Raw genomic sequence first — 17,311 nt, 5'->3', positions numbered from 1 at the left:
ACTGGTGAGACCTGAGAGTTGCTGAACATGATAACAGAAGGTAACAGGTAGAATCAGATCAGATGAGTCGCTCAGTCGTGTCCGACTCTTTGCGACCCCATGAAACGCAGCACGCCATGGTTCAAAGAGATGTCTAAGGAAGATACTATACTCCATGATCTATACATGGGCTTTCCTACTGGTTAGATTTACTAATTCCAAGCAACCAACTTGCCAACAAACCTTGGATTTGTTCATAAGTTGGAGACTATACATATTTTCTTGTCACTGGGGATAATTTTAGGGGTCTTTGTGGTTTACCAAGGCAGGAAATATCAGCAGTAGAGAAGGCAGAAATGTCATTGGGATCATTCTATACAGCAAGTTGCTAATTCTGGGTACCATGTAGTTCCAAGGAGGCAGAAACGGTGCTTGCCTAGGGGCATGGCAAGCGAAGGCTTACTGCATCCGGTGTTCATTTGGGAGGGGTCAGAAGCAGTGGGCAGGGTCTGGACTGTGAACTCAGCCCAAGTCGGAATATGAGCTCCTTCATTTATTAACTGCTTAAACAACTAGACCAAATTATTTATCTAAATTTTGTAAACCTTGGCTTTTCCCCTTCTACAGTACTGTTTTGAACATTAAGTCACATAATTTCCATAAAATACTTCACACCTAGGAGGTGACCCAGGAATCCTAGTTCCCTCCTTTCGTAAAAAAAGTTAGTGTGCATATATCAGGCAGAAAGGAAAGAACTTTAAAAATGCAAACTCCCTGATATGTAAATGTGTTAAAATGATTAAAGCTAATCTTTTTAATGCCATTTGCGCTCTTTGAAGGTTAACAACAACAAAAAAAGTCTACCTATTATCTGGCCAGGAAAGAACTTCTGCTAAGCATATGCCCTGGAGGTCATGTGCTCATTGTATGGGGAGAAAAAGGAGCTACATGATCTGTACTTGCCATCCTTTTATGCAATTCCAAGATCTATGGATAGATTCTGGAAAACTAGGCCATCCAGGCACCACGACCATCGTTTCTAAGAAAAACCCAGATATGCTTCCCTCATGAGTTGATCTTATTCAAATGTCAACTGGGAGACTGCCCTCAGCTTTTATTATGTGTGACTAACTAAAAAGGAATTTAGGATTTTGGTGCAATTCTGTTTTGGTCTGAAATTCGTGGCCTGCGGTGAGGATGTGAAGCTGTCTTTGAAATTTTGAGCCAGAAACAAACATCAAACGATAGCATTCATTTTTCTCCAGGGCCTTTCACCACAGGCTTCCTACCTTTGCCCTTATAATAAGAAATTACTTATGTCGATATTCAAATACTTACTGAGTGCCTACCACATGTCAGGACTTGTGCTGAGAACCACCACCAGGAACATAAGGATAGCAGTTAGTGTTTCTTAAGGAGAACTATCTTTTTCATTACAGAGATAAAAACACTTAGAAACACAGAATTTCCCTATAAAACCATGTATAATAAGTGTATCCTTAGGTTTGGGATGGGGGGAGAAATCACTTTCAGGTAAGCTGATCTGGGACACCTTCAAAGACAGAGAATCTGAGGAGAAGTTGAAAGAAGGCTAGAGTTGGGGGGTATATCCTGAGTGTTGCAACATGAATGAAGGAATTGCTATGAATGGCCCATTTTGGGATGAGAAGGGGAGACTATGATGACAAGTCTGAAGGTGGGAAGGGGTCAGAGAGTGCAGCTCCGTCACTACTGGGCTGTGCATTCTTGAACTCTAACTTTATTCGAGAATACTGGACTTTGAAGGAAGTCTCAGCAACTATTAAATCCAGCAACTGTCAAATCTCTCTCTTTCTTTTTTTTTTTTTTTTTACAGCAGAACCTCTTGTTTAATTGATGTTTTACATGGAAGCCTAACACCCATCCAGATAAAAGGAAAATTGCCTAGCATGTGTTTATGGGGGTGGGGGTGGCAGGAAACTTTTCCACTCAGCCTGCCCCTTTTTTCCTGCCCCCTCGCCCATCCTAGCAATCCTAGAGGGCTATGCAGCCCCATGAAGATTCCGTGGGACATAAATTGAAAACCACTAATTACCAAATCCTAGTGGAAAACTACCAGAGGTTCTTGAGCAAGAGAGTTATTTAATCAAAGCATCATTTTAGGAAGATAAATCTAAGAAGGTGGATTGTAGGGAAACCACAAAGCATGGATAGCAATGAAGAGATTACTGCAAAACTTCCGACCTGAATTAACATAGGTCCCAGGAAATGACTGAAGGTGGGGCTAAAGAGAGAGATGTGTCGAGGATGGCTTCCAGGTCTGACAGTCACATCGCTGCAAAGTTAATTTCACATTGAGTATATCTGTAGGGTCTCCTGGACTATCTCTTTATGGGAGGTAGAAATTTCAAAGCAAGACTGCAGGCGCCTCTGTTCTTTAAGAGAATAGTCAACTATTTAATAGATCTTCATGAAAGTACATTTTACTTCAAGTAAGGATATGGAGCTCCCTTGACAAGCTGTTTAGGATGATGTTTCTTACAGATCTGATTTAGAGAAACTTCATGCTGTTTATAATCACACCTACCTATGCATCTGGTACCGTCTGGAGAGGTGTAAAAACCAGGGGGACATTTGCAAAAGTAACTGCTGACTGTGTTCGTACATTCGCCCCCATCACAGATTCCAGGAATAGTGCTACATTCGTCAATATCTGGAATGAAAAGAAGAGTTTCAGTATTCTTAGGACACAGTATAAAACCATCCACCATTCCAAGAATTCAGAGTTTAAGTCCTGTCAAATCGTGTCCCCAGAAACAGTGATCTTTATAGAATAAAAGCTGCCTGTACTTATTCAATCACCCAGTCATGTCCAACTCTTTGCGACCCCATGGACTGCAGCACGCCAGGCCTCTCTGTCCTTCACCATCTCCCGAAGTTTGCCCAAGTTCATGTGCATTGCATCAGTGATGCTGTAGAACCATCTCATCTTCTGACACCCTCTTCTCCTTCTGCCCTCAATCCTTCCCAGCACCATGAGGGAAACAAAAAAACCAAAAATCTGCCCGTGGAATTGTTAATTCAAAGTCAGGGTGCTTCTTATTTCCACACAGGTTTACCCAAGAAATTTACCAAATTCACAAGATTAGAACAAAATGAAAGAAATTTTGCCTTTAAAATCTAAAATTGGACAGCTGTTTCAAGTCCTTTACAGCATGCTAAAGTTTCCAATATTTTGTTTAAAATTTTGTTTTCCCTTTTCATGTTTTGCATTGAGTTAAGCTCCCTTTCTATTCACTCTATGTTCTGCATCCCTTTCTGAATTTTAGATCTGATTTTCCACAGATTCTGAAATGAAACCCTACAGAGAAGACCATGTGGTCTGACTGCTGACCAAGACATGGCCAACTTGATGTTCTCAGGGGCTCCCAAACTGGCACTATGATGATTTTCTGTGGGTTCAGGGAGTGAATTGTGGCAGACATTGAGACGCTTCACCAGATACCCTTTCAGGGAATGACTTGTCCCAGATCTGGGAGTGCCGTCCGGAGATGGCCTCCAGCTCTCAGCTCCTCTCGGGACTGCCTGAGAGCCGAGGGCTGTCTCATCTGAGCTTACATCCTTCCCAGGCGCCCACATCCACTGGCTGATTGTAGAGGAGGAATAGTCGTCTGGTCATCTCGCTCCAAAGGATACAACTATGAAAACCACTTAAATCCCCCAGTGCCCTGTGGGGTCGGCTGAGGTCAGAGCTGTGGTTAGTCCTCAGGGCCTGAGGCCACTGGGTCTCCTTAAGGAATCAGCGGGAGTTGCTTAGGACAAATCTGACCATTTCCTTCAAGGAGAGCTTTGCAAGAGCCACAATCAGACACTGACAGTTGTCAATAGATGCGTACCAATGAGGGGAGAGAAGAAATTGAAGGCTTCCTCCTTGGGCTAAAAGTGAGCCCCAGGTATCTGCATGGCCTCTTCTCTAAGACAAGTGGGGCTTTCTGCACTGACCTAGGGAGAGGGACAGTCTGACCCAAGCTTCCTGGAACACTGCAATGGCTAGACTGCCACTGTGAGGCGTTTAAAAATAAGAGCCTTTCTTCTCTAGGTTCAGGACTGCTCTTCACTGGCAAAACAAAATAAGAGTTCTAAGTGTGTCTTCTGACTCAGGTTCACCAGGTTAGTCAAAAAGACAGCAGTGACACTGTTTCCATGAAGTTTAACCTTCTTAAAAGCAAAACCCCTATTCTTCTAGGCTAGGTTAGAGGCTAAACCGACCAATAAGTCACTGCTTACGTTAGAGTCAGTGCTAACCCGGACAGATCGTCCTTGTGAAGCTGTGTAAGGGAAAAGGTGCATATTCTACTCTGACAGATATAAACATCACTGTGGAGTCAGTGAAAGTCAAGCAGAGAAACAGCCAAGGACAGAGCCTAAGAGTCCTGAACTGGCATAACCTTATTGTTCAGTCACTCTTGTGTCCAACTCTCTGCGATCCCATGAACTGCAGCATGCCAGGCTTCCCTGCCCTTCACTATCTCCCTGAGTTCGCTCAAACTCATGTCCATTGAATTAGTGATGCCATCCAACCATCTCATCCTCTGTTGCCCCCTTCTCCTCTTGTCCTCAATCTTTCCCAGCATCAGTGTCTTTTCCAATGAGTTGGCTCTTCGCATCAGGTGGCCAAAGTATTAAAGCTTCAGCTTCAACATCAGTCCTTCTCTAACCATAATCTCAAGGATCATTTTAAGGCAGTTCTTTAACATCAATCCTTCTGTATTTACCAGTCACACTGCTACCTAAAACCAACAAAAAGCCAAACAGCTATATCAAAGAGCTTAGAGCATCCGACAACCTCACCTAAAGGAGAGATGAGGTTGTAACACAAAAGTATTAAGACAAGTGCACCTTTCTCAAAGTATCCCTAAAAGTTAATGTCTGAGTCACATAACTTCACCTCTCAAAAATTATGTGAGCAGATAGTATCTATTAAAAGAAACATTTTTCTATGTGTTTGTAAAAATGACTGTTGGCATCTTCATTAAGGTCACTTAACAGACATCAATATCCAAAGAGGTTATTCAAGTGGACAGGGTATATCAGGAAAAAAGTTATTTAAAAACAAGAATTAATTTTGGCCAGGTGGAGGAAACATCTCCTTTCACATGCTGGCTACTTTAGACTTGGACCCTTAAGACAACACAGCAATAATCAGAGTTAATTTTTATTGAGTGTCAGGCATTGTCCAAATGCATTATATGTCAACTCATCTAACCCTCACACTATCGGCATGATCATAGAACCTGATTTCTATAATTCCGGTGCATTCCACTTAGGCCTTGAGAAAACTGGCATGAATAAAACCCAAAGCAAGAACAAAGAGGTTCATGTACAAAGTGATGTTAAACCCAAGTCTTCAGCTGCCGGGGGCTGGCCAGGGAGGAAAGGCAGGGTTTCCACCTAGATGCACACCTTCAAAGGCCAGCAGGCCAGGAAACACACAGAAGTGTGTAGCTCTTTGCTGTTCACAAAAGTAAAGCTAGAGTACCAGGTCAAATTGTTCAATTTGAAGGAGCTTATTAAATGGTTCTGAATCCCCTTCAACATCCCCTCCTCGGTGACACACCCTTTCCCTTCCTGAGTCTAGGGCTTTTTCACTTTCCTGAACCACCCGCTTCTCAGTCTCATCACTTCCTGGCAGTGGAGTGAGTTGTGATTCCATGAGCAGGCTGTGGTAGGAATCCCTGACAGTGAAAGTCTGAAATAAAGCATCTGAATCAAAATCACTGATACTCTGAAACTCATTCGTACTATTATTTTTCCAGGCTCTTAGCACACTGAGTTTGTCTTCTTTTAATAGAACAACAGGGATCCCACATAGGAGAGAACTTGAGATCAGTGGATTTCTCAGCATTTTTGTATCAATGACCAACTAATTGATCATTTGTATCAATTGATCAACTAAAATCAATCTGTATCAAATGCCAGCCACAACAGTAAATCCATTTTGAGGGGTTCGGTGGGGAGTAGAACTTGGCTGAGAAGAGTTACTTCTGTGCTCTGAATAGCTCGCCCTGTTTCCCTGGGGCAGGACAGAGCTGCTGGGAAGCAGCATACCCTTAGCCTCACTGGCTTCCTGCTGGGGACCTAGGAAGAGGCACAGATGGCCAGTCCCATTCCTCCTGATTTACTGCCCTGGTCTTTGTTGTTCTTCCTTGTTATCTCTCTGTTTCATCTGCTCTCTCCAGGCAGTCTTCCCATCCCTCGGCCTCTTCCCTATCCTGGGACTCCTTTAGCAGGATGGGAGGAAGGATGGTGGAAGGCAGGTAGATGGAGTTGGGTCCCAGTTCTGAGACAAGCATCTGGGAGCTTCATCCAAGATCACAGATGTCAAAATGACTGAGAGACGGGGGAAACCAGTTAACATGACTCTCTAGATCCTGACTGTCTAGATTACTAATAAAATAAGAAAAAAACATTGATATATGGCAAAACCAATACAATATTGTAAAGTTAAAAATAAAATAAAATAATAAAAAAGTAAGATAAAAAAAAAGAAAAAAACGAACTAAAAAGTGTGGCAGTTGTTCAAAGGCATTATGTGATACTAATAATTTTAAGTGCCACCAAGCCTGTGAGATTATTATTGCTTTATTAGACACCTGAAATCCAGTGTAAAATAGGTGACTACAAAGCTAACAAGCTAATTCTTCAAGTCGTGTCAAAAAACCCCACATCAGCCTTATTTGTAATTTATAGTCACACCATGCTTGCCAGTTTGCATGGTTCCTTATTCATGCAGTACCAGCTGTCTGATCCCAACTGAGAAACAGTGAGAAATGTGAAGATGGAGGCCTGATTGCAGAACTGGAAAGAACGCCCAGATACCACCTTATTCAACCTCCTCATTTGAAAGCCGATGTAACTCAGAGCTGGTAACTGACTTGTCCAAGATCACACACAGGAAGAGGGACGCTGCCAGCGCTGGTCTACCTTATTCCCAGGGCTCCTGTGCCTCTATCACAGAGTTTCTGCTCAGCAACTGGATGGGAACCGGGGAGCTTGAACAGTGAGTCAGGGCCTGCCCCAGCTGTGGAGGATGGAGCCCGATCAATAGCAATGTATTAAGTGGCCCCAGGAATTCTCCTTGGTGCCTGACAGGATGAGAGCCCCTGCATCAGATAAATATGCCATTATTTTAGAAAGGGGAAGTCTTAAGGTTTTTGGCTCACATATTAGGGAGTGCACAAACTTAAGAGCTGCATTTTGAAAAAGTCTTTTGCATCATGCAGTGTTATAATTGCTAAAGGCTGGGCTGGCGATAATCTAAATCCCAAAATATTAGTGGTTAATTAGGAATCCAAGGGACTTCTTCCAGAAATAAAACGTAATCCTTTAATTACACTTTTTATTTCTTAATTTCCTCCCACAGTAACCTATGCAAATACGGACTTGGTTTCCAAAAAGAAAAGGCTCGAGTGTTCTTTCAGCGTGCACACTCTAGAGTCACTGGAAAAATCAACAACAAAGGTGGGCATGAACTCTGCTTCCCTTTTTCTCAAATCATAGCTATAAATTTTAATCTTTTTCTTTTTAAATTTATGGAAATTTAATCACTTTTATTTAATTGCTCCAGTTTGTTAATTTATATTTCAAAGGTACCTAAATTGGACATGTTGCTATAAAACTTGGCACATGATTTTCCAAAAGTTTTGGGAAAAGGAGGATATTTTAAGAAGTAAGGTAGCATTCTGCAAAAGAAGGATGTTACACAAAGCTGCTTTTGCCATCACCGAGGGTGCAGAGGTTGGCATCTTATAAATTGGCTAAAACCAATTTTTGATTGAATTGTAAAAAATGACTCTGGGCTTCCAAGCATCCAGTTCCTTCCTCTCCATAGCAAGAGGAAATTACATTTAAAAGCCACTCAAAGTAATGATAAAGGTACTGGAACCATTTTGACAAGGGCCAAGAACACTCCCTAGCCTACGGCCTGACCATCTTCCTAGGGGACATGTGGGCTCTTGATATTCTCTGTGATGGGTGCCAGATTTTCCAGAAATCCTTCTATTTGCCACCTGGAGATGACCCCACTCCCAGAGCCAGGAAGTCGAAGGAGGAGACCCCTCACCAAGCATTCTCAGAGGACGTTCTGACTACTTTCCTACCAGAGTTAGACAGGGCAACAGTGCCCAAACAGTCTCCAGGTCACAGTCCATACAGTACTAATGGGATAGTCCCCTCTCATGTCAATTTTGCATAGAAAAAATTAAAAGGAAGTGGAAAAAACCATCATCTGAATTTAATGTAACAGGAGATGGCAAAGAAAAAAAAAAAAGGTCTAGCCAAAAGTATTCTGTTTTTATCTGGCTACTGACTTCAATATGTAGCCAGAAAAAAACATATTTGTGGAAAAGGATTAAGTAATTTTCAGACTGAATTTTTGGTTCATTGGACAGACTACTCTAATAGGTTTCTTAGCATTAATGAAAGGATTTTGAATCACTTTTCTTTCAGTCCGAGCATTAAATCTGTGCATCTTCTGTCTAGTTCACAATGAGAGGAAACGAGCAATTCTGACTGATGCAGATTCACTGGTCTGAATGAAAGCAAGGGTCACAGGAAAACATTTCTAGTTGAAACTGGAAGCTATTATAATCCCAGAAAACAAAACACAGACTGGACAAGTCATATGGAGCATATTGCCCTAAAGCTAACTACATGTCTTGAAGCTGAATATAAGCTGAAAAAGCCTAAAAATGACACATTGTTGATGTGGGTTTTTCACACGATAAACCATAAAGCTTATGAATGTCCTAAAAGATATGTATGATACTACCTGGAAATCTATACCATAATATTTTAAATGTTCCAAAATATTAGGAAATATTGTTATTAAAGTAGGAGCCATGACTTGCATCCAGGAAAAAAAGACAATATAATATGATACAACAAGCACCAGAGTGTGAATCAAAAGAAGTTTTAACACTATCTGATGACTTAGGGCACTTAACACACCCAAGACAATTTCTTAATTTATAATGTAAAAGGGTAAAACCAAGTAAATTCTTTGCCCTTTCAGTATCAACATTCTCTACTTCTAACTTAATCCACAATATAACTTCTAAAATACATTAGCCTATGGAGTCAACTTTGTTGGCTTGAAACAATGTTTTTAAGAAGCCCTACTTCCTTAGAAAGAACCTAAGTATTTTCACAGCTACCTCACCTGTTTATATCATGTTCAAGAACATATCATTACAAATTATAGGATGATTAATAACTTAAAAACAAGTCGAACCCATAAAGATGGTTTTATCACAGATTATTCAGTTTCAGGGCAAGCAGAAGTTAAACTTCTTAAGTGTAACTCATATTTAAAGCTGCCTTTTGCACATATGATATACCCTGGCCATCAACAAGGAAAGATTAATGACCCAATTCCTGACAAATGACCTAGTATGTTTTCCTCATTGCTAGGTTTTAGGAGTATAGATACAACAGCAACTGCTTTCAACAAAAGTCCTTGCCTCAAAATGAAACCTTCTCTCACCCCAAAGACAGTGAGTGGAGAATGAAGGAAAAGGTCTTTTGTGCTCAGGTTGATGAGAGATGTTGCCTTGAGAATGCTATTACACTGTCAAACATTACATATATACGATACATGAACTCACTAAAGAAAAGAATTCAATGCTGCCTACTTATTTCCTGGATGTTTCCCTCTCATAAAAAAAATATATTTATTACACTTGGAAGCCAGGCCTCATTTTGGCAAAGAGCAGAAATGGTGAATATGAACACATTCTCCGTACACACATTTTTAAAAGTTCAATCTATAAATTCAAATATATAAATTTACCTCAAGTTATTTTTCTGTTTGATTAGCATTAAAAAGTTTCCATTTGATAGGAAGAAAAGAAAATCCTAAACTTGTACCAGGAGCATAAATAGATGAGTTAGTAGATCTCTCCACAGGGAGGAAAAAAAATCAAACATATATTTTAACTAGAAAAACAACAGAAGATATGTCATTCTGAATGATACGTAATGATCAAATTCAAATTCATGTCTCTAGAACTATGCAAAAACATGTGTCTTGAACATTTTAACCCAGATATTGGTTCAAGAACATTTCATGTTTTAATATTTAATTTGATTCAGATGGATCTCTTACTTTAGGTCTATAAAATGGAAAAAGCTGCAGGCTTTTTCTGGTTCAATAGCAGAAAGGCATATTATTCCTGGTAAGAATATTCTATTTACACATTCACAGGAATAACCAAGACAGAAGGATCTAGGAACAATTTGAAAATAGCTTATCACTGATGTGGGTTTTGTCCGCCCCTCCACCCCTTAACTGCAAAGCACGATATTTCTTACCTTCACATTTTTGTGACACTTCATTAAATTTGTGTCCAGCAGGGCATTTGCACTCAAAAGACCCAACAGTATTAATGCAATTTCCTCCTTGACAGAGCCCAGGGATGGCCTGGCATTCGTCCACATCTGTCAGATTTTAGAAGTGAGCGAGACAGAGAGAAAGAAATTCATATCAAATTCATTGCAGAAGAAAATATGATAGTTTGTCCAGTTATCACATTTATATCAATGCATTATCTGTCCATCACCACAGTTGGAACATGATGAGAGAAACCGTTTCTCACAATTACATTATACAAAATGAATAATTTGAGTAACATAACTTTGTCAGTAATGCTCTATGAGAAGTCACAGGTATTCTTTTATTTCCCCATCTTCCATCTTTCCTCATACACAGGAGCATGTTGGTACTAACTTTTGTGAGCTTTATTATGCACGTGGCAGAGTATAAGGATACGATAATGAAAAGATTGACAGCGATAACTAGAGGTATTCAAGAAATCCTTAGAGTCAAAATGCAACACATTTCTATAGTAACACTGTCTTTAAGAGTTATATTGAGTGATTCAGTTCAAACAGAATTTACTTGAATGAGATCACTCAGACTACATGAGACAGCTCATGTTTTTATACAAATGAAATGGAAAATGTTCACTGTAAATTCTGGAGAATTGTCTTGCACAATAAAAATTAAACAACCCAGGTAATTAAGCCAAGAAGAGAGAGCAGAGCAGCCACCAGAGGGAACCTTTTTAAAGGTAAGTCGGCTCCTATCCCAGCTCCATGCTAAGTCCTGCAAGAGTCTCACTGACCCCTCTACGCTCTGACCTCATCTCCTAACCTTCTCCCTTTCTGTCTCCTCTCCATCCACACTGGCTTCCCTGCCGTTCTTCAAATACAGCAAAGTTGCTCCTGCCTCAGGGCTTGGCAGTAGGGGCCCCTGCCTGGACTATCCTTCCTCCACAGAGCTGCACGGCTCATGTTGTCCCCGGCCCCCATCAGACCTCTGCTCTCCTGCAGCAGGGGACCCTCTCCATGCCCCCCGCCTTGCTCCCCATCACTCACCACTTCTCCTTACTCTTTCATGTTTTCCTATAGGACCAATCACCAGCTGACCTAATAAATATCTGTTTGCTTTGTTTTGATGTTTTCAATACAAGATTCCAGAGTGCAGTTTTTCTGTTCGTTCACTGCTAAACCCTCAGCACTCAAGAAATAACTGTGGTCCTACATGGAACCCCAAATATTAACTTTCCAGGAGCAAAAGTCATCATTCCAGGCTCATTAGAAAGATGCTGGCAAACGTACATGTATATCCTCTTAATCTCTTCATCCATAACACACAAAACTCTGGTTTAATAAAAAAAACCTAGGGAGGCAGTCTAACTTTTCTTCCTCTGGGTATTTTTTTGGAAACATGGAAGCCTATTTACCTTTTAGTTTTACTCTTCATTGTGTGAAGTGAGAGAGCAATTGCCAATTGTAAAATCTCTAGTAATCTGTGTTTTTGAAACAAGTTGCCACGTTGGAAGAGGGTTGCTGCCTGAACAACAATTTATTTTGGTTTAAATTGTCATTTGCTATTTTATATGAAATGTCCTGGCCTTACAAATCAATGACAACATGTGAGTATAATTAGATTATCTTTTATAGCTGATCTCAATTTTGTCTTGCACCAGAATTTTCCATTCTTGATATGCTGAATGTGTCCATTAAAATGTTATTTGAAATTAAAATTGGACATGGACTCAAAACTAGATAGTCTTTCAATCACAATTTCCAGCCAAGAGGAGATATGTATGAGGACACTCCGCTGGTCATATATTCCAAGACTGAAGATGGAATAAACTCTTCACTGAGCCCACTGCCTACAGCCCCTTGCATCTAGACTAAGGACTAAAAACATTAGCAGCAAAACAGTGTCCCAAGCTGATAACAGATTCTTTCCAAAAAAAGGCATGAAGAATTTCATTCTCAAAGTGGTACTACAAGTGCCATTTTGATTCCATGGGTTTTCATGAATTTTCTTCTTATAAAAAAACTTTTTTCCCTTGGATGTTGAATAGCAGAGTCAGAAAGGAACAGAAAGAAAACGGTGTAAAAGTCTGGATTGTACAAAACGAATATCAAAGCTATGGAGAAGCAGCATTTCCCTCCCTCTCTTTACTCTCTTCCCCCAGATTCTCTCAGCACCTCAGCCTCTACGGCTCATGGACAGGCAGCGGGGCCCTCAAATCTGGCTTTCTGGTCACTGTTGGTGAGTTCAGAGGTATTAGCCATCTTCAGAACACCAAGGCCAACGATTTTTTTCAAAACTCCCTAAGACTTTCCAAGGATGAGAAAAATAAGAAGGCACCAGAGGAAAAGCAGAATGAAACTTACTCTTTGTTACATAAAATTGTACAATCTACCCTTTTGCGACTCTAGGGTTTCAAAGTGACTTCCTGCTACTCCTAACATTCAGAAGGATACATTCAAAGGGCCAGGATTGACAGTGTTCATGTGAAATAGAATTTATTGAAGTATAATTTAAAGGAGCTCCACAGAACTGTGTGATTAAGCTCAAGCTCTGTTTCATTGCACATTATCCTTAGAATTGACATACAGAACAAAACCAAACTAGGATCTATGTGCCTCTGAAAAGCATACCTTGAATTTTCTGAAAATACTGCAACTTTCTAAAAAAGCACTGAAGATGTCTAAAGGAAACAGATACAGGCTGGAAGTTTTCAGGCCCATCAGTTTAGTGGAGAGCTGCCTCTGTTCACTTCCTCCTATTTCCTGCCAGACATCCAGACAATAAAAGAATTTGTACAGCTGGAAGAACAGGAGTAAAAGCCAAAAACAGAGTAAGGGCTTCTATGGGAGGCAGGAGAAGAAGCGAGCGGGCAACATCTGGGGATATTTAAAACTGTGAAACAAATCCTAATTTATTTCTGACTTGTTTTATAAAAAAGAAAAAGCATAATGTAGCATGTAAAATGGAGACAGGAACAATTTTTTTCAGGTCAACTAAGTACAACCCATGAGACAGAGGAACTCCAACAATTTCAAACGAAGGGGGAAAAAAAAAGCTAAGAAAAACAAACTACCTTGTTCACAAATTTTGTTTCATGTTTATACACAGGATTACTATAATGTACAACATTGCTGTAAACAGAATCATATCACTCCTGGGAAACACTTTGGGGGTCAGAGCGGGGGGGTAGGGGGACTGCTGGCAAGGAAAAAGTCCAGAGGGGCCAGCTGCTCTCTCCTGAGCCACACTCCTAATGCCTAAGCTGGAGATCATGCCGTCAGCGAAATCGTGAAGTTATGCCTCTGACACTGCTTTTCCATTCTCTCCAACTTCACTGGAGAATGGCTCTCCAGAGCAAATAAGATGGATCCATTAATAACTCCACTGGCCCGGGCTTTACCTTGACAAGCTCCTGTGCGGATATTTGGAATGAAGCCGCGGCGACAGGGGTGGGGCTGGGCGGGACACATCTCACAGGGGTGGCCCCAGGCACGGCCGACCGTGGCACAGCAGAGCGTTTTCGTGCAGACAATCCCGCTGAGCTGTCCCTGGCACATCTGGTTGCTGATCACAGTAAAACATGGACCTGTCCTGTAATCTGAAAATAAAAAAGGAGAATTCCGTGAAGGTCTAGAAAAGCAGGAAGATTCACACAGAAGAACAGCTGGACCCATCTTGCCGGATTCCAAATTGCAAAATGGTCTTCAGGAATGGAAAGAACCACACATCACCAACTTCCACGTGAAGTCTGGGGTACACCACTTCTGAACTGCATGTACCTCATCTACACAATGAGGATAAAAATATCAGATTCTATCCACTTTGAAGATGCTGTTGCAAGGATCAGATGAGCTAATGGAAAATACTTTACAACTGGGACATGCTATCCAAAAATGACACAATAACGTTATTTACACATTCATTCACCTACGAAAATGTATCAGGAACTATTACAAATCCATTCCCATGCTTTATATAGATGCTTTGGTGATTAAAAGAGATCAAATCCCTGCCCTCATTAAGCTTACAGTCTATTATTATTTAGGTTGGCAAAAACAAAGAATTTCAAACTTGCAACAAGGCAAGTCAGCACACCTTTTTCTCTGGAGTTTCTTGAAAAACAGAAATAGTTATTTGTTTCTTTTGATTGGGTCCATCTTACTTCAAACACACACAGAAAAAAAGCAAACAAACAACAAAAAAACCTCATTCAAAACAAAAACAACCACCAAAACAGTTAGCTCTGCAAAAGACATCGGATATTTAAAAGAGAGGGCACTGATCTGAAATCACCATACCCCATAGACAAACGGATCATCTTAAAGCAAACAGAGGTAAGCTGAGACCCTAGGAGAAGTTCCATTTTCAAGTATTCTTGCCCAATATAAAATCTCCTTTTTTTTTTTTTTTCTAAAGGGAGAAAGTCAATCTGGATTCAGCAGCCAGCAAACAAGAAAGATTATGATATAGCGAGCACAGCGGACCAAAGCCAGGCCATCGGCAGCCTCCCTGTAGTGGAAATCTGGGCCATAATGGCCCTTTCTGTTCTACAGTGGTCTTGGCAGATAAGGGAGGCTGGGCTTTGGCAAGACTCTTGGGCTCCTATCCACAAGCCAACACTGCATGCTTCCTCACGTCATTTGCGGATGTGCACAGATAGAGCATTTCCTATGAGTCCAGGGGCGGACTAAGTGAGCCCATTTAAGTTCCTTTCACCACTGAATTCTACAGGTTCATGAAAATCACTGGGTGTGACTGGGCTATATTTTCATCTTGATGTTCTTTTTTCTTTCTCCAAGTAGTTCAGGGGACAGGAGATGAAATTCACTCAGGACAACTCTTTATCACAGTACCCACAAGAGTGAACAGGCTGAACCATGACAGTATTTGGGCAACAGCTGACTCTTACCAGTTGGCGGACCTCCATCCTGTGTATTTCTTCCTCCTTTCTCTCTGTTACAATTGCGACCCCATCCGCTCTCCATCACTAAATGTTCTTCCTCACTCTCCCTTCTGTCTTGCTAGAATGGGTCACCTGTGGTCAATGGCACTGCCCTAATGCCTGTGCTGGAAGATGAGCCTTCTAGGAAATTCCAAACACAAAGCTTCATCCAGTCAAGTATAGCAAGAAAACCAGCCCAAATTACGGCAGCACTTGAGAGATAGGCAGAATGGTCCAAAAGTCAAGTCCTTATCTCCACATCTCTGTTTCTCTACTCCAGTGCTTACCAAAGTGTGCTATGATGGGATGCAAGGAAGTTTTATATCATATGGTTTTAATAGTTACATATTAATTTTAATTCATATTATTAAAAAATACAAACACACCAGACTCATAATTTCATAGGTGTGTTTGCTATGATGAGAATGAATAAAAGAACTTTAAATATAAAGAAAAATATGAAGTAAACACTAGTCAGGAATATGCAAACAGGCCAAAAGTTGTGTAATTGGGACATAAACAGCATTAGCGTTATCTTTTCAGAAAACTAGCCTTAGACCTTTGCTGCCCCTGCCCTTCTTTCCAGCCCTATTTCCTGATACTTCCTCAGTTTACTATTGTCTTTTTTTGTTTCCACATTTTTTTACCTGATTAGCTTTTTATATTGTCAAATTCTAAGTATATTTTAATACCCTTCATAATATGCCAGATCTATTAAAAATCTACTATTGTCTTCCATAGACATTGTATTCAAACCAGAATCCAAAAGTGCTTGAGCTGTTGAATAAAATCTCTGCCCTCATTTCATTCTATCAATAAAGAAGTCACTCAGCACCATGGTGGTGTACAACCAAGTTGCTCTTAAACACAGTAAGTGCCTGGACAAAGTCAAATGCTTAAGCCATCATTCTTTCTTTGGCTCAGTTCTTCCAAATAGTACTTGTGTGGGTTAGTCACTCAGTCATGCTAAATTTTTTGCGTTTCCATGGACTGTAGCCCGCCAGCCCCCTCTGTCTGTAGCATTCTCCAGGCAAGAATACTGGAGTGGGTAGCCATTCCCTTCTCCAGGGGATCTTCCTGACCCAGACATCAAATCCGGGTTGCCTGCATTGCAGGCAGATTCTTTACTGCCTGAGCCACCAGGGAACCCCCAAATACTACTAAGGGCATTTAATAAATACTTCTCTGATAGATGTTGTTTATTTTATATTATAATCTTTTATATATTTCTGTGATTCAAAAATAATTATTTCAGTTACTTAGAACAAGGCAGTAACATATAAATAAGAAAATAAAAATCACATATAATGGCACCTAAAGAAACCTGATTTCTTTTTTTTTTAATTAATTTTATTTTATTTTTAAACTTTACAATATTGTATTTGTTTTGCCAAATTATATTATCCTACATAATTTTATATGTAAGCTTTATCTTTTTTATCACAAAATTGGAATTATACCCAACAGTCAAATTTGAATCCTGTTTTTTTTTTTTTACTTAATATTGGCAAAATCATTTTCCCATGTAAATACTATTCCAAAATATGACCTTAATTGCTGCATAATTTTCCATCAAGTTATGACAAAATTTATTCAATAATTTAATTTAATCTTATGCAACACACATCAAGGCTTTTATGACTATATACATCTTATAGTTGAGACTGAAAGATCACAGCAACATAATCTTTTACTTAAAAAATGAAAATTTCCATGTTAGGTAACAAAGAAAGAAATTTAGGTTTATTTCTTATTTTCTTTCTAACTTATTGAGACAAATGTAAATATTTTAATCCAACAGACTCACATTGGTATGTCATTTTTCAATCTTTATAAAACATAATGGAACATGAATTTTAATTTATAGTTTTCAACACTGTTTGGGTTTGTTTTTCCTCTTTGTTTTGCCAAGATACTCTATGGAATTCTTACAAATGAGAACTGCAAAGATTCAGGGTATATGCAAATACAGTGTTTTCTGAGTGACACGAGCAAAATCAAGGCACACTAGAAAATGCTAG

At 40.0% G+C, this 17,311-nt stretch overlaps 1 protein-coding gene across 2 annotated transcripts in view; it reads right to left on the bottom strand.

The window, feature by feature from the left end:
- Window positions 1–17,311, bottom strand: part of FBN1 (fibrillin 1) — a 264,553-nt gene that overhangs the window by 128,775 nt on the left and 118,467 nt on the right. For both annotated transcript variants that reach the window (XM_061428847.1, XM_061428846.1), the window contains exons 7-9: window positions 13,749–13,946; window positions 10,330–10,455; window positions 2,546–2,671 (exon numbers count right to left, since the gene is read on the bottom strand). In XM_061428847.1, the coding sequence (XP_061284831.1) occupies window positions 2,546–2,671; window positions 10,330–10,455; window positions 13,749–13,946 (450 nt within the window). The remainder of the gene's footprint in view (window positions 1–2,545; window positions 2,672–10,329; window positions 10,456–13,748; window positions 13,947–17,311) is intronic.

The sequence above is a fragment of the Bos javanicus genome, chromosome 10 (genome assembly GCF_032452875.1).
Source record: "Bos javanicus breed banteng chromosome 10, ARS-OSU_banteng_1.0, whole genome shotgun sequence".
Lineage (NCBI taxonomy): Eukaryota > Metazoa > Chordata > Mammalia > Artiodactyla > Bovidae > Bos > Bos javanicus.
Note: the sequence above shows the minus strand (reverse complement) of the source record. Positions and strands in the feature narration are given on the sequence as shown.